Here is a 17,939-nt window from a genome sequence, read left to right on the forward strand (position 1 = left end):
GAGTAGAAGACCATTCTAGGTAGAGAGAACAGTATATAGAAGCTAATACCCTGAGGAAGAAGAGTAAAGCAGACAGGATGAACTACTATTGTGGCCAAGAGAGAAAGCCAAGAAGAAGACACATGTGAGATAAGCAGGGACAAGTACCTCGGGCTTGAAGCCATATTAAAAATTTGTTATTTTCTATTCCAAGTGAGGAATATTTGACCTACTATTAGGATCCAGCAGAAATTTTGTCCTTGAGGTTTTGATTCCATAATGAAGAATACACAATTTAACCCAAATAATTAAAAAAAATGAATTTTTTCATCTAAAAAGTATTTTCCTTAGCAATTAAATCAATTTAATCCTTTGGTAAATTACCATACAGGAGACTTTAATTGATTTTAGTTCTTTCCATTTCCTTTCAATTTACTAAAATTAATGAGATTGATCTTTTACTATAAACTTCCCATGGAAACTTGATTCATCAATAGTTGTCCTCAAGTTTAATTTCCCACAGTCCTTATCAAATTTGATTCCTTAGTCATTTTTAATAAAATGTTACCATGTATCATTTTTAACCCCTTTCAGTTTTATTTTGTGTTGGTTATGCTTATAAGTAATGCTCTGAGTCAGATGAATGAAACTTTTTATTTCTTAGCCAATCCATAAGAAAATCTCGAGTTAAAAAAAGAAGAGAAAATTTCGAGTTGTTCTGTTATTCCAGACTGATCTATTGCAATAGTTCTCTAACCTTTCAGTCTTAGGATTCCTTTACTCTTAAAAATTGAGGTTCTCGGGACGCCTGGGTGGCGCAGTTGGTTGGACGACTGCCTCCGGCTCAGGGCGTGATCCTGGAGTCCCGGGATCGAGTCCCGGGATCGAGTCCCACATCGGGCTCCCAGCTCCATGGGGAGTCTGCTTCGCTCTCTGACCTTCTCCTCGCTCATTCTCTCTCTCACTGTCTCTCTCTCTCAAATAAATAAAATAAAAAATCTTAAAAAAAAAAAAATTGAGGTTCTCAAAGAGCTTTTGTTTATATGAGTTAAATCTATCAATATTTGTTGTATTATAAATTAAAAACTGGCTTAAACAAAAATTATTTTGTATAATTTTTTTAAGATTTTATTTATTTATTTGACAGAGATCACAAGTAGGCAGAGAGGCAGGCAGAGAGAGAGAGAAGGAAGCAGGCTCCCTGCTGAGCAGAGAGCCCAATATGGGGCTCCATCCCAGGTCCCTGGGATCATGGCCTGAGCTGAAGGGAGAGGCTTTAACCCACTGAGCCACCCAGGCACCCCTATTTTTATTTTTATTAATTAAAAAAACTAAACAAAAAGTGGCTTCTCGTGCCCTTTACATTCAAACTATTTTAATCACACACATAGTGAATTTCTGGAAAACTTCCCAATTAAAAAAGCACATGTCTTAGTCTTATAAAAATCGTTTTCTACTGAGGACCCTAAGGTCTTGGCGAGCCTCAGAGGTGCCTGGGCCACCCTTTGAGAATCCCTGATCTCTTGTAATGTTTCCCAACAAGTGGTTCACACATCATTAGATTTGACATGGCAAAAAAGTTTTTATTTCAATAATTATGTATTTGAAGTGCTTATTAGAAGTTATTACTGATGATACACTTGATGCATCTGAGTATTCCTTAAGGCACAGCAAATCTGTTCCAATTTTTAAAAATATACAATTTGGTAGTGTCTGAGTCAAAGGACAAAAGTCGAGTCAAAACGTTCTGCTTCACGTTTTCTGTATTTTCCATAAGAGTGGGTTACTTTCACAGAGTGAAATTATTCCTAAAAATATTCTATTACCATTCAACCTTTTTGAAATCAGCCGTATAGTGATGTGGGAAGGCACAGAGATCGGGTTTGAAGATTCTGGGACCATAAAAAAGATTTATATTTCCAGAAGAAGCAGAACAGAGGAATACAGTTAATGGCTAAGAACCCGTATTTTGTAATCAGGGTTAGGAATCCTAAATTTAACGTTTCTAGCGCTGCAATATTGAACAAACCACCATTTGCAAACGTCGGTTTCCCTGTATCAGACGGAGATGGTCATAGCTAACTCCTAAGATCGACCACTAACTAGCTGATACACCGCACGTCAACAGCCGAGGCTGGCACACGGTGTATAGCTTTTCCTACAGATTTTATTTATCGCCCTCAAGTCGCCAGCGCTTCCCACATGCCCAGGACAGAGCCGACGCCCAGCGAGGTATTTCGAAATTTCGAAGGGGAGGACAGCAGGTGCTCTGCCTCCGGACAAAAAAAAAAAAAAAGACACAACTGGGAAAAAAAAAAAAAAAAGATTAAAGAACCATCATTAATCCCTTTTACAGTGAGGAAATCATACTGAAAAATCTCACAACGGATATTTATATCAAATCACCACAATGTATATTGCGTATGTCTTGCAATTTATAGGTTATACTTCAATAAAGCTGGAGGGGAATAAAAAAAAAAGCACAACTACCCTGACGTTGGGGGTGGGTCTGGAAGATTTCGCACAACTTAACTTTAAAAGGAGTGGGTTCCAGGTCAAATCTGGCAAAAACCAAACGTCCCGACCTTGGAGTCTCAGCAAGGGATTTAACACCCCGGACCCAGTGCGCTAGCTGACACATCGGGGGCGCGCTCTGCGATCGGCCCGATCGATCGACGTGATCGAGGATCGTCAACTCAGGTCTGGCTGCAGACGCTATTTTTTTCTCGCGAGGCTTCAGATCGGGATGCTAGAGAAGAGGCGGGTCCAGTTGGAGAGAAAGGAGGAGCGTGAGGTCACCGCACGCTGCGTCCCCAGGAGGCTTTGCGTGCCCCTCGCTTCCTCTGGGATCTTCCGAGCGAGCGCGTGAACGGCTACCTGCAGAGGCCATGGCGCTTCACGTCCCCAAGGCCCCGGGCTTTGCCCAGATGCTCAAGGAGGGGGCGAAGGTAAGGCATGAAGAGGGAGTGAGGTAGGAGAGTTGCCGTAGCGCTGCGGCGGCCGGAGCGAGAGAGGGGCCTGCTAACAGTCTGGGTGGCTCCCCGGGCACAGCGGTCGGAGAAAAGGAAGATTCCAGAAAGGGAGGTGTTGTGGGGGGAGGGGGAGGCTTGGCCGCCGAGACCCACGGGCATTTTCGTTCCTTCCCTTCCCTGAAGGGGCAGAGGCGGCGAGAGAGCGGCCAGGCCGCAGGATTCGCGTCCTGTGCTTCCTAGGCTGGCAAGCGGAAAACCGCTGATGCGTTTTCTCCCATCCCTAACACGGGGCTCATCCGGCTCTCCGCCCGTAAAGGGTGGTTAGAGGGTGAAGTCGAATAACGTAGGTGAAGTGCTTCGGGAACCGCGGAGCCGACTGACACGGTTCAGGGAGTGGGTGGTCTGAGGAGAGGAGAGGGACCCGGGCCAGTTCTGGACAGTTGTCCTTCCGCGAGGGATAGAGGGAGGGCCCCTCGGCTCGCTCGCAGTAGTTCGTTACGGTAGGAAAAACGTTACTCTCAATCCAGATGGGTTCTGGTCCCAACTTAGATTAGCTGGTTTGATGTACAACCTGCCCTCAGCTCTTGCTTTCGTCTCTACATTAAGAAAAGGATGGTGGTACCTTGGAGGTGCAACTGTCTGACTTAACTAAGTATAAGGGTCGCCCTGGACTAATTAATTAAGACTTTTTGTTTTGTGGTCAGCTCAGGAACATCATTTCAAGAGCCTCAGTTCTTTAAAATAACTTCATATACTACCAATAAGTTTGACTCTTGTATTCAGAGTCTTCCCTTTTTTGTCCGCCAGATTTCCTGTACCTGATTAAAGAAATGCAGATCATTGTGGTTCAGTTTGCAGTAACAGTGTGAGGGAACTAGGTTCTTGATGGCAGAACACACGTGGGATAACATGAGTGTATCGAATATCAGGGTCCCACGTAAATACTAGTAAAACAGCTTTGCTGGTAATGACATTGACTATTCTAAAAATGAGACTGAAGATTTTTCATAGTTTTTATTCTTTTGAGACAGTCAAGTAAGGATAGTTTCAGATACTGATAAAAGCAAGTATTGTAAAAAAAAAAAAATAGTAATGACAAAAGATTTCGTTAGAAAGTACTGTAGTAGGGAATGACAGGAAGTAAGAAAGTCTCCCCCCGCCCCCAAAAAATGAAGGGTCATGGGTAGATAGAACAATTAAATAAGGTGTTCAAGGAAGAACTCTTAGCTCGGTACGAGTGACAGAAGGGACCAGCCAAGATTGAACAGGGCAGTGTTCCAGGCTGAGAAACCAGTAGGTACAAAGGCCCTAAAGATGAAGTGAGTTTTGACCTGTTAGAGAAAACAGTAAGAAAGGTGATGGGGTTGAACCTCATTAAGGAAACGCAAGAATGGTGAGATGAATTTAGAGAACCTGTAATTCAGGACCAGAACATCTAGGACCTTTTAGCCCGGAGGAAGGATTTTCATTTTATCCTAGGAGTGATGGGAGACCATTGCTGGAATTGGATTTATGATCACATGGCTGTTCCTCAGAATGGGTGAGGGGGAAAAGCCAGCAGTTAAGCCAGATCAGACTAAATGCTCTTGTAAGAGTTCAGCTCTTGACTCTGAAGACATTGTCTCTAAAGCAATGGTTATTAACCTTGTGCAGATGACAGTTCCTTTTATGAATATTATAAAAGCTACACCTTATGCTCCAGAGCACAACTCTCATAGAACTACCCATGATGAGAAATGTTCTGTGTCAGTTGTCTACTTGATCTTAGCCAAAAGGTGAGAAGCAGTGTATCAGTTCTGTCTAATACAGTATCCACTAGCCACATGTGTCTGCTGAACACCTGAACCGCTTTGAGAAACTGAATTTTTAATGTTAATTATTTAAACCGCATGTGGTTAATGACTACGAAGTTGAGTATAGCAACTCTAGAAAAATGCTCACTGAACAAACAGGGGGCTCATGAAACCCATCTGAGGCCATAAGTAAATCCCAGTTCTAATCAAAATCCAGTGTAAAGTTTGAGAATTTTCACGTTGTGAGCAATTCAGCAGTTTTTCAACATGGATGCTTTAGAATTGTGTTCCAGTTCACAGAAGCACTCAGAAGTCCATATAAGCATTTGGGGACAGGTATGTTAAGTGGAAATTCCCAACAAACAGAAAACTGCTGGTTTTATAATGCTCAGATTCCTAACACAATCAGAAAAGTATTCATACCATGTTTTCACATTTAGTCCAAAAGTAATGATAAACTCTGAAAAGGCATTTTTACCTGAAAGACCTCATCTGCATTCACTGATCAGTCACAGCATTCTTTCCTGCACTTTTCACTACATTTTAAAAAAAGAAATCATACGTTTTAATGTGTAAGTGGATACCTGTGGTCCCTAAAAATGTCAGTTTATTCAACCAGTGAGCAAATTTATGAACCATTTATGAATACCAAACGCCATGCTTCCCTCACATAAGCCTTGCTTGATTATTCTTTAAGCAGTCCTATATGTAGGTACTATTATAATTATCCCCATTATAAGATGAAGAAAAACTTTGTCTTTTACTCTTCTAATTAGAAGGAGGTTTTGTTTTTGTTTTTGTTCTACAGCATTTTTCTGGTTTAGAAGAGGCTGTGTACAGGAACATTCAGGCTTGCAAGGAGCTTGCCCAAACAACTCGTACAGCATATGGACCAAATGGTAATTTCCAAATTCATGGTTTAAAAGATGTAGTAATTGAATTTTGCATACTTGCTTCTTCAAACTTACTCTAAGAGTATTATACATAAACTGAGTTCTAGCCACCATACAGAAGTAATTTCGTAGTTCATTGCCACCAGTGTAGTGTTTTCAGTTTTTAACCAGCAACTCAGATCTCTTTAGAAAAATAGGAATCAAAGCGTTACTTTTTCTCATTAAGATGATAGAAAAATTATGGTGCCTTCACTATTGAGATGATACCTAATGTAAGGGAGAAAGTTCTCTCTTGCCTCCTACCATCAACTGAATTTAATTGATACACATGTATGGAAAGCAATAAAACTATATTTTTAAGTAGATTATTTTGGTCTTTCTACATGTTAATGTAATTTACATTTATTAAACAAAAATATGAGAAGATAGTCTCCCTAATAAACAGTAGGAGGTTAGAAAGGACAGGAAAAATATGGGAGTACGTTTAGGCTCATAGTTTTTTTTTTTCGTTTTTAAGAGTTTATTTATTTATTTAATTGACAGAGACCGCAAGAGGGAACACAAGCATGGGGAGTGGGAGAGGGAGAAGCATGCTTCATTCTGAGCAGGGAGCCCAGTGCGGGGCTTGATCGCAAGACCCTGGGAAGATGACTTAAGACAAAGGCAGATGCTTAATGATCAAGCCACCCAAGTGCCCTTAGGCTAACATAGTTTTAAAGAGTAAATAATAACGTGTCAAATTTTTATAGTTATTACAAGCTTTTATTTCTTGACTAGGTTTTTTGGGGTATTTGGAGAAAGATTTGAGTGATAATGAATTTCTTTTTCTAACTTTTTTCTTCCCTTTTTCTTTTTTTTTTTTTTCTTTTCTTTCAGGAATGAACAAAATGGTTATCAACCATCTGGAGAAGTTGTTTGTGACAAATGATGCAGCCACTATTTTAAGAGAGCTAGAAGTAAGTTATTTCTTTGAAGCCAAGAAATGTTTTGGTGATGTCAAAAATTAAGTATAGATTGACATAGGAAAAATCTCTTAAGGTAATAAGGAACTTTTTTGCCCCATCTTCAAAGTTTATTATATTGATTTTCTTTTTTTTTTTTTTTTTTTAAAGATTTTATTTATTTGACAGAGAGAAATCACAAGTAGACAGAGAGGCAGGCAGAGAGAGAGAGAGGGAAGCAGGCTCCCTGCTAAGCAGAGAACCCGATGTGGGACTCGATCCCAGGACCCTGAGATCATGACCTGAGCCGAAGGCAGCGGCTTAACCCACTGAGCCACCCAGGCGCCCTATTGATTTTCTTAATTATGGAGTCTTCTTTAGTTTTAACAACTCCCCACTTGATTTAAAAACCTCACAGGTTATTAATTTATGGAGAATTGGTTGTGATAAAAGTATATTTGCTAATAATCATATCAAATTGAGTATGTTGTCTCATTCTATAGAGTAGGACACTGAAGTGAATTATTCCATAATGCAGAAATTGCTAATACTTAAAATAGTGATTTTTAAAAAAACACAAACTATTTCTTTGGCTTTGTGAAAATAAAAGTTGGTGGCATTTTGCTTTGTTCACCTACAGTTTTGATGTTAGAGTCTGTAGAATAGCTAACTGCTGGCAGGGTTGTGAGAAAGGTCTGGCACCTGAACATCAGAGAGCCATTCCTCAGCTAGCTGCTTTGTAGCTGAAAGATATTTTCAACTTCAAGGAATTTTCTTGAACTTCGTTCTTAGAGCATTAGAGCTTAATCTTTTCAGATGAAACTAAGTATGTTAACATTTCTCTACTTGCTTAAATAACAATGCATTTTTTAAATAATATGGTGAACAAAACAAACTTCATTCCATAAGATGTTTACGGAAGGACTAGTCATTGTGATTGTTAATGTTGGACAGTAAGATGGTCTCAGGAGTTATTCAGGGATGATGGGAACATTGCCTTAATAAAAGTGTAATGATGGGGAGCATGGGTGGCTCAGTCAGTTAAGTGTACAACTCTTGATTTCGACTCAGATCTTGATCTCAGAGTCTAGGGATTGAGCCCCGCATAGGGCTCTCAGCTCATCAGGGAGTCTTTTGGGGATTCTTTCCCTCTTCTTCTGTCCCTCCCCCACTTGTACGTGCACACATGCTCATGCTCTCTCTCAAATATGCGTGTAATTTCCTGAATCTTCGTGCAGAGACGTCTATACTGGATCGCTGACCATCAAAGGAAGATGCAGTTTTAGGTTGTTTGCATTTGTTGTGATGCATTTGTGCTGATAGTCTCAGAGTGATTTGGATTGTCTTCTAGTGACTACACTAGAAGTAATGTGTAGCAGTATGATTGAGTGGAGCTACCTAGCCCATGGGGAGATTGGAGTCTTAATTTAAGAGGGAATGGAACTGAAAAACTTTGTGTTGCTTAAGGATCAAATATTTCGATGTTTAAATTCAAATTTCTACCAGGTGCAGCATCCTGCTGCAAAAATGATTGTAATGGCCTCTCACATGCAAGAACAAGAGGTTGGAGATGGCACGAACTTTGTTCTGGTATTTGCTGGAGCCCTTCTGGAACTAGCTGAAGAGCTTCTGAGAATTGGCCTGTCAGTTTCAGAGGCAAGTGTTCATTTTATAACGTACTCCTGTTTAATTTGTGCCCATGTATACACACACTGTAAGAATCATCATTGTAGTAACAGTTTAATTTGCGCCACTTGGAGCACACGTGCCTTACGTGTAGTATCTTATCCTATTCTTACAAGAAACCTGTGAGTATGGCCTGTTAAAGTTCTATTTTATTTTAGATGAGGAAAGGGAAATTTAACTTAGAAAAATCTGTAAGTGGCAGTTGGCATTCAAATTTGGGCCATCAAAAAAGCCTAAACTCTTGATGAGTAGGCTATGCCATGAATGCTTATTCTGAAAGTATACTTTGCCATTTTATTTGGAAAACCAATACCCATATTTCTTGGGTTACCAAAATAATCTTTGTTTTATAAAGTCATGTCAAAATTACGTCTTTTAAGGAAATGTTTTTGCTCTTTAAGGTCATAGAAGGTTATGAAATAGCCTGCAGAAAAGCCCATGAGATTCTTCCTGATTTAGTATGTTGTTCTGCAAAAAATCTTCGGGATGTTGATGAAGTATCCTCTCTGCTTCATACCTCCATAATGAGTAAACAATACGGTAATGAAGTATTTCTGGCCAAGCTTATTGCTCAAGCATGTGGTGAGTATATTGGTCAATGAAAAGCTCCAAAATAAAAATGTCTTAATGAAAGTAAGGTATTTTATCTGTTGTTCCAAAATATCTTTTCATATGTCTCATTTTCTTAACAGTGTCTATTTTTCCGGATTCTGGCCATTTCAATGTTGATAACATCAGAGTTTGTAAGATTCTGGTAAGTTTAGAAAATGTATCAGTGTTGTCGACAAAGGTCAGTTACATTTTGCAAAAAGAAAAAAATATGTTGATCCAAATCTAAATTTTATCCCAGGTTTTGAGCATTTAGGACTTTGTGTCTTTTGAGCTATCATTTGTAATTTTTTATATTCGTAGGTTAAATTTTTTAAGGGTGTTGATGTATTACCGCCTTGTAAAGTTATCTTTTCACGACAAGTTGAAGATTGAGAACAGTGTATAAACAAAATATTAACATGTCTTATGTTCTTCATATGTGCTGAATTAAACTAATAAACTTAGAAGCTAATTTCAAATGAGATGAAGTTCAATACAATATTAGAATTCACATCTTAATGCAATACTAAGAGTATTTGTTTATTTAAAAAATTGTGTTTCCCATAGGAAAATTTAGAATTTCATTTGAGTTTAGCTTATATAAATATACTTGTATATTTATATAGATGCTGTGCATTTTCTGACTCCATGCACTACCTTCTCCTCCCCCACTGACTTGTAAGCCTGTAAGATCAGGAACTTTCCTTTGTTCCCTCTTCTATCCCTGGTACTAACAGCTGTGCCAGCTACACTGGCACCATGTATTAGGTGAGTGAGAGAATGAAGGGCTCAGAGCAGTTTTTCTCTGTCTTTGGTTGCTCCTGGTGCACTGAAGGCCCTCCGCCCCCTTCTTTTCTTTTTTTTTTCTTTTAAAGATTTTTATTTTTTATTTATTTGACAGAGATCACAAATAGGCAGAAAAGCAGGCACAGAGAGAGGAAGGGAAGCAGGCTCTCTGCTGAGTAGAGAGCCCGATGCGGGGCTCGATCCCAGGACCCTGAGATCAGGACCTGAGCCGAAGGCAGAGGCCCTAACCCACTGAGCCAGGCGCCCCAGCCTCCACCCCCTTCTTAACAGTGGCTCATTTTCAGTGATTTCTACCTTCAGCAGACTCATGTGCTTTCTGTCCACCACCCCATTCCTTAGTCCCAAGAGTCACTGCCTTAATACCTTACTTTATTTAGAAACAGGTCTTTTTGGGTACATGTAAAATCAACAGCTAAGCCCTAATGTTATTTTGATGAGATCACTGATGATTTTTATATTCAATCTTAGGGCTCTGGCATCTATTCATCTTCAGTATTACATGGCATGGTTTTTAAGAAGGAAACCGAAGGTGATGTAACATCTGTCAAAAATGCCAAAATAGCAGTGTACTCTTGTCCTTTTGATGGCATGATAACTGAAACTAAGGTATGTAGATTTCAAAACCTTAAAGGTAAAAATTTGACACTGCCTTTTCAGATTAATGTTTTCTGATTCTTAAGCTTTCAGGAAGAGATTACTCTACTGCATAATTATTGAAGACCAGGATTGTATTTGTTTCTTAGAATCAGACTCCTATTCTTTTTTGGATACTTAATTCGCATACTAAGTTTGAGATATGAAATGGTAGCAGTATAGTTTATGTTCTCATGTACAGCTCTTGACTCCTTGTGGTTCTTGCAAGTGAAATGCTCATGGGATGGGAGTACTGTGTGCTCTTCATTAATATATCTAGAAGTTGAGATCCTGTAGCATCCTGAAACAAAAACATGCTAATATATGAAAATGATAGATTTGTTTAAAAAAAAAAAAAAAACCTTAGGAAGTTCTTGTTTGTAAGTCACTTCCACCTTTGTCCTTAGAATTCTTAAAATCTGATTTGATGGTTTTTAAAGTGTCACAGGTTATAGATGGGCCAGCGGAGTCATTTTAGAAAAGTTGAAAAAAACTTAAAGAACCACAATACAGTGCTTTGGGTACACTTTTGACGTTTGTCAAAAGTAATGCCAAGATCATATGCCCAACATATCTAGAATAACAGTGTTTCTCCAACTTTACCAACAAAGCACCTGTCGAACAGCAAAATGCATCAGTTTTAGGAGTGGGGGGCCTCTAGTAATAAGCTGAGTTTGAGTTTCATACACACTTTGTATTGTTTCGTATTTCGTGTATAATTATTTTCATATTTTTTTCCACATCTTTATTTCGTACAATATTACTCTGTGACTTCAAACACCAGCGTAGTAAAATGGTTCTAAGGAGCATGCTTGTTTGTTTTGCTAGGGAACGGTATTGATAAAGACGGCTGAAGAATTGATGAATTTTAGCAAGGGAGAAGAAAATCTCATGGATGCGCAAGTTAAAGCAATAGCTGATACTGGAGCAAATGTCATCGTAACAGGTGGCAAAGTGGCAGACATGGCTCTTCATTATGCAAACAAGTACAATATCATGTTGGTGAGGTGAGAGCTGCATTCTGTTACCGTGTGTTGTAAATAGCCTTTTGATAGTGAAACACCAAACAACTTCAGAACACCACGAATTCATGACTGTTAAAAAAGGTTAAGTTGAAGACATTGGATCAAATAATAGGATTTACCTTGATCTAGAGGGACAAGAAACACCTGTGAGAAAACTTGTATTTATACTGAGAGTTGAAGGACCAATCAACAGATACTATTTGAGGAGAGAGCAGAAAAAGCATTCCAGGCAAAAGCCTCAATTTGAGAGACCAGACTCAAGCCTGGGGCACACAGTCTAGATATGGGATCTGGAATATAACTTCTAACCCATAAACCCATTTATGGGGACAGGAGACAACTTACCTACCCATTTCCACCCCTCTCAAGCACCTGACCGAATATGCAGTGTAAATCTCTTCTCTTCCTTGGGGCTCATGAGTGATTGCCAGAGTAAGGGAGAAGTTCTCTATATACCAGGCCTGCCTTAGTGTTTTAGGATTATAAATCCTGACATTCTAGTGAGACTTGAACTCTCCCAATTCTAGAATAATGCCATCTACATACTCCTATGTGTGGATTACACTGTGTCATCCAGACCTATTGAACTTAAATTCAGAATCAAGAATGTGACTAGGGGACCAGTGTAGTTTCCCTCTTTCATCTCTGCATTTTGTTGTGTTATCTGATGGAATTAAAACTTCTCTTAAGGTCTTTGGGGTTTTTTTAAGGTTGAATTCCAAATGGGATCTCAGAAGGCTATGTAAAACAGTCGGTGCTACAGCTCTTCCTAGATTGGTATGTATTTTGGACAACATTATAAAATGTAGTTGAACCTATTTGAATTACTTTTATTACAACAGTCGCTTTCTTTTAGACTCCTCCTGTCCTTGAAGAAATGGGACATTGTGACAGTGTTTACCTCTCAGAAGTTGGAGACACACAGGTGGTGGTTTTTAAGCATGGTATGTAGAAATGGTCAAGTATGTTTATGTAAGTGTAGGGCGTTCATTTGCTTGTATTAATCTATTTAAATTTCTTGACAGAAAAGGAAGATGGTGCCATTTCTACCATAGTGCTTCGAGGCTCCACAGACAATCTGATGGATGATATAGAAAGGGCAGTAGATGATGGTGTTAATACTTTCAAAGTTCTCACAAGGGTCAGTATTCACAATAATCTTTAATTTAGTACTTGGTAAAGCTTCAAACATAGTTGGCAGAGAATTTCAAAATGAATGGCTTATGTAAAAGCAAAATATTCTTTTTACTTAAGATTGAAGTGTTCATTGCTGATGAGTATAATAGTTTTCTGAAATGATTATGCAAAGAAACAGCAAAGTAACTTTTAACTGTTAGAAAAAGTTAGCTTATGGTTTTTTATTTTAAATGTACCTTTAGTTGGTTAAGGCCTTATTCTTAGTACTGTGTCCTTTGAAATGCAGGTGTGAAGTATTGTATGCTGTTCAATTCTTAACTTTGGTTCTCCCCCCCCCCCTTTTTTTTTTAAGATTTTATTTATTTATTTGACAGATCACAAGTAGGCAGAGAGGCAGGCAGGGAGAAAGGGAGATGCATGCTCCCTGGTGAGCAGAGAGCCCGACGTGGGGCTCGATCCCAAAACCCTGGGATCATGACCCGAGCTGAAGGCAGAGGCTTTAACCCACTGAGCCACCCAGGCGCCCCTCTCCCTTTTCATATACCAGTCACTATGTACTATAAAATAACTTGCCCAAATCACTCCAGTGTATAAAATTTGTAGTTAGAATTTGTGTTACAGTGCTTGATTAAAAGCTTTATTTTAGAATCTAATCTTCTAATCTGAGAGGATTAGAAAATTATGAATTGCTTCTTAGTAATTTTTTTTTTTTTTTTTTAAACTATGTATTCTAGGATAAACGCCTTGTTCCTGGAGGTGGAGCAACAGAAATCGAGTTAGCCAAACAGATCACATCATATGGAGAGGTATAGCTTTCTCTGGATAAATTGACTTCTTTGTGGTCCTTGAATAAAATACAGTGCTAAACACATTTTTGTTTTAGACATGTCCTGGACTTGAACAGTATGCCATTAAGAAGTTTGCTGAGGCATTTGAAGCTATTCCCCGGGCACTGGCAGAAAATTCTGGAGTTAAGGCCAATGAAGTCATCTCCAAACTTTATGCAGTACATCAAGAAGGAAATAAGAATGTTGGATTAGATATTGAGGTATTTGAAAAAACAAACACTATGAACTTATTTTTTAAATATAAAACATAAAAATGGAAGTAGTAAGTTTAAAAGGTAAAGTTATTTGGAAAATGTTCTGATTTGTAAGCAAATGATTTTCTTAACAAAAGCTTTGACAGTTTGTCTGATTGTTTTCCTTAAATAACCTTTGTTTTATAGTGTGCGTAGGGGAGTACTTTGACCTGGCAGCTTCCTACGTAAGGAGCTGTGTGTTTTTATTACTGCCCTAAACACATTTTCACTTTCAGCAATTTAAAGTGAAAAAATGATAATTGTTTTTGTGTTGGCAGGCTGAAGTTCCTGCTGTAAAGGACATGTTGGAAGCTGGTATTCTAGACACTTACTTGGGAAAATACTGGGCTATCAAACTGGCTACGAATGCTGCCGTCACTGTACTCAGAGTAGATCAGGTGAGTGACGAGAAATTTTGATCTTTCAAAATATTCATTTTCATATGGTTCAGTAGTGTATTTTGATAGGCCTGGTTATTCTAGCCAAAGGTCTGTACCTTTATTTAAAAGTTCCCCCTCAAAAAGTTTGGGTTTTTTTCTGTTACAGTTTTAAATTGTTTTTAGTATTTTTCAGCTGCAGTGTGTATCCTTTCACTGAAAGAAATTTTTGCCATTCTTAAACTGGAACGGATAAAACAAGTTTGAAGTTTTCAGATATTTTTTAGCCTAGAAACCCATTTCTACAAATAAGGTGAAGGGAGGGGAGTTCACTGTTTCATAACGTGGAAGGGTCCATGAAGCCCTGAAGTACATGTGCCACCAACTTTAAGGAAAATGGAACTTCTGGTTGTCCATGGAAATGATAGGACTTAGGTGCACAGAATTTTTTGCTTTGACAAATTAAGTTTTGAAGATCTAAAAGAAAAATGTTAAAAATCATAGTATTTCTGCCCCTTTTTTTTTATTTTTGGTAGGGGGTGGTGGGAAAGGATACTGTGGCAAAGAGGAAAACAATCAAGACTATTCTAGGTTCAGATACAAGCCTGAATTCAGAGGAGGTTTTTCAAAAGGTGTTTTCTGGTACCCAATGAAATCCATTTTCCTAGAGTTCTAGAACTGATTGTTAAGCAATGAGTTATTTTTCAAGTACTTAATAGAAAATTGTAATTGTGAAGGGGCATGATTATAAAAATCCATTGGGTGAAAATCATGCCAAATGAACCTGGGGAGAAGCAAGTTATAAGTAGAAATTAATGGAAAGGAGATTAAAATATTCTGCCGTAGTAAAAATAAGAACTTTTTCCCTGCTTGTGGTCTGTGAGACGACCAAAAAAGAGAACTGAATATCTAGTTTCAGCTCATTGGAAATAAACAGATTGAATGTTCATGTCCTGGATTTTATTAATAGGGTGTGTTTATATCTGTATCAAGTAGTTTCCAGCATAATATGCTTTTGGAGTTCTCAAATAGTTATAATGCAAGCCGAAGAAAATGGTTGCTCTAAAAGTTCCATTAAAAATAGCAGGGGCAGGAGAAGCTAAGTACATTGGAAGCATGAAGTAAACTGGAATTCTAATAGTGGAAGTTCTTTAACTGAGGAACTTCCTGAATGTCAGTTACCCAAGTGAGACAGTAATACAATAATGCAAGTAAGTACCTTGAGCACAAAGATACTTCACAATTTTGATTTTAAACTGGGAAGCCTGTGTTTTGTTTTCTAGTAGAGGGGGATGTTCATTGTGTATCTGTTAACTTTTTTCAAATACGTACCTGAAGAACCCATCTATCAGTAACCAGTTTGTTACTGTAATGAACTTACATTCTTTAAGATTGTTGTAAATAATATGCACATAGTATATATTCGGGAATCGGAATTTTAAGTGCTGAAGAACATAGGGCTGGATTCATCGTTGTTCAGTGTGTATTTTACTAGTTCTGAAATTATAGTCCCTAAACCAACAGCATCAAGATCACCTAAGAATTTGCTAAAAGTAAAAAAATTCCAGAGCCCCTCACAGGCCCACTGAATCAGAAACTCTGGGAGGAGGCCCAGCAGTGTTTTAAATAAGCTCTTCAGTGACTGATGCCTACTAGTAGTTTGAGAACTGTTCTGGGTTGTTTGGTTTTATCAACCTCTGCTCTGGTTCTAGACTGTACCTAATAATGCCTTTAATTCAGTCTGAATTTAACCTCAGTTAATAAAATTGTATGAAGAATTTTAAAGTTTAGATTTCCCGTAGAAGCTTCTGAAAAGGGATGCTGATCTGGTTGGAAGTGAAGATGTTTTAGGGTTTGTGCTGCTTGAGACACCAGCCATACCCCTTGATATTCTACAGAAAGAGGTCTCTCAGTCCTATAAATTTGGGAAGAGGTCTCTCAGTCCTATAAATTTGGGAAGCAATGAATACTCTTTTTAGTTTAGACATTCAGAATGTACATTAAGAGTTTGAGAGTTCTACTTTGAGGAAAGCCATCTGATTTAATTTGGCTTCTCCAAATTTGAGCCAAAGCTGCCACTACCTCTTTTTTTCTCCCAAATTAATCCTTTAAAAATGCAAGATGGTTATACTTGGAACATACTTGATTAGTACATTCTAGACAAATAAGGGGCTTCTTGGTTTTAAGTTAGCAGAAAACTCTACATATTTGGATAATTGTTTATGAATATACACTTCCTGCCATTTGAATGGATTTTACAGGTACTATGAGATTTCAGTGTTGAACTTTTATATATATTTATATTTATGTACCAACCATTTAGATTATAATGGCAAAACTGGCAGGTGGACCTAAAGCTCCTAAACCACAAGGAAATTGGGATAAAGATGATTGGCAAGACGAACTTCATATATAAATAGCAAATCAGGTGCCAAACAGATTTATACAGTAATGCATGCAGTTATTTTTCACATTTGGTTCATAGGGTTATTGAGTTACTGAAGTGCATGTCTTAGAATGCCCTTCACTAACGTGTGGATTTGTTGCTCTTAATGTCCACAAGAGCATTGCTGGAAGCTAACAACTCTGTGATAGTGTCCCATATGCAGTATGTAACAGATTGCTTCTATTGAGAGGATTGCTTCATCTTGAATCAGTCTAGTATAAAAATAATCTTTCTTTTCATTTTAAAGGTAGAGTTTACGAGTATGTGGCTTGTGGTTTTTGTTTTCTTAGATCATCATGGCAAAACCAGCCGGTGGGCCCAAACCTCCAAGCGGGAAGAAAGACTGGGATGATGACCAAAATGATTGACTGGCTTAGTTTTTACTATAGTTGGAGACTACATTTGTAGTAGTAGTCTAGGAATTGCTTGATGTTTTCATATTTTCCTTAAATTAAGAAGTGTTTTGTGTTTATATCCTCAGCTGGATGATACAATAAACATGTTGTTGGTATCAAAGCCTCACCGTCTGATGAGCACTGTTCTTGGATGTAAATGACCTGTTTGTCTCAACCTTAGTAATGAAATTAGCTGTGGAACCTCAGGCAAGCCACTTAAGTACTTAGGGGCCAGTTCCAATATACATCTGGCCTGCCGCCATCTGGAACACAGCCATGCTCGTGTAATTGCATATGGTCTGTGGCTGCTTTCTATAAGGAAATGGCAGAGTAAAGAAGCAGTGATCGAGAGAAACTAAATGGCCTACAAAGCCATATTTACTCTGTCCCCTTATAGGAAGTCTGTCGTCCCGCAGACTGCTGGATTTCAATTTTTTCACAGCTCCGCTCTGGGAATTCTAAGACTTGAGAGAACTTGTTTTAGTAATGCCTAACTTAAAATACAGTCCAGTAGTAGAATATAAAGATATCTATCTGCTAATACAGATAAATTAAGCAAGTTAGTTTTTACGAAGTAGATATTTTTCCTTAAGATCAGTATGGAGTTTTGAAAAAGTAACATGAAAGGTTAACTGATTTTTATAGGACATGTGCTATTATGTGTATTGGTTATGTAAGGTCTCCTAGTAACAGTGAAATTTTATATTTTAAGAAAATTAAAATTTATATTTTGGTATTTAAAAAGAATTTTGGAAGCAGCAGGACTCACTGGATTTTAGATAAAATTAGCAAGTGTTAAGAATAATGGAAGTTTAGTCAAGCTTGGTATCCTTAAGACTCAGGATTATAAGCAACGTGGCAATGCTGGCTGGCTTGGGAAAATGACATTTTCTCTGGCATGCTAGCATTAAGGGGGGCCTGGTATCATATTACTTGAGAGTATCTACCTTGGATCCATTACGAACTGCACAGAACAAGTGTAGTTAGACCCACACCATCAGAATTGCAGATAACAGGATTTCTTCCAAGTATGTACTAATGCCAATATCTAATGTCTATGCTTCAATAACCAACACTTATTAAAAATCCACTTGAAATTTCATTAGCCAGTCTGAAACATTTTTTAAAATGTTACCTGCTAGGGTAAAAACGCAACTTAAAATCCTCCAAGTAATAAAACAAG

At 38.2% G+C, this 17,939-nt stretch overlaps 1 protein-coding gene across 1 annotated transcript; it reads left to right on the top strand.

The window, feature by feature from the left end:
- The first annotated feature begins 2,753 nt into the window (after positions 1-2,753).
- On the top strand, positions 2,754-16,877 carry CCT8 (chaperonin containing TCP1 subunit 8). Its single transcript, XM_044251054.1, has 15 exons — positions 2,754-2,927; positions 5,553-5,643; positions 6,514-6,593; positions 8,085-8,234; positions 8,666-8,846; positions 8,957-9,018; positions 10,131-10,268; positions 11,124-11,302; positions 12,031-12,097; positions 12,177-12,264; positions 12,346-12,461; positions 13,192-13,263; positions 13,341-13,505; positions 13,817-13,936; positions 16,652-16,877. Exons 1-15 carry the CDS (start codon positions 2,868-2,870, stop codon positions 16,727-16,729), a joined length of 1,647 nt encoding a protein of 548 aa, XP_044106989.1. The 5' UTR covers positions 2,754-2,867; the 3' UTR covers positions 16,730-16,877.
- Positions 16,878-17,939: the final 1,062 nt, after the last annotated feature.

The sequence above is a fragment of the Neovison vison genome, chromosome 6 (assembly GCF_020171115.1).
Source record: "Neovison vison isolate M4711 chromosome 6, ASM_NN_V1, whole genome shotgun sequence".
Lineage (NCBI taxonomy): Eukaryota > Metazoa > Chordata > Mammalia > Carnivora > Mustelidae > Neogale > Neogale vison.

Coding starts and splice junctions, on each gene's coding strand:
- CCT8 (XM_044251054.1), top strand. CDS start 2,868: ATGGCGCTTCACGTCCCCAAGGCCCCGGGCTTTGCCCAGATGCTCAAG. Junction 12,265..12,345: donor GGTGGTGGTTTTTAAGCATG/GTATGTAGAAAT, acceptor ATTTCTTGACAG/AAAAGGAAGATGGTGCCATT. Junction 13,937..16,651: donor CTGTACTCAGAGTAGATCAG/GTGAGTGACGAG, acceptor TTGTTTTCTTAG/ATCATCATGGCAAAACCAGC.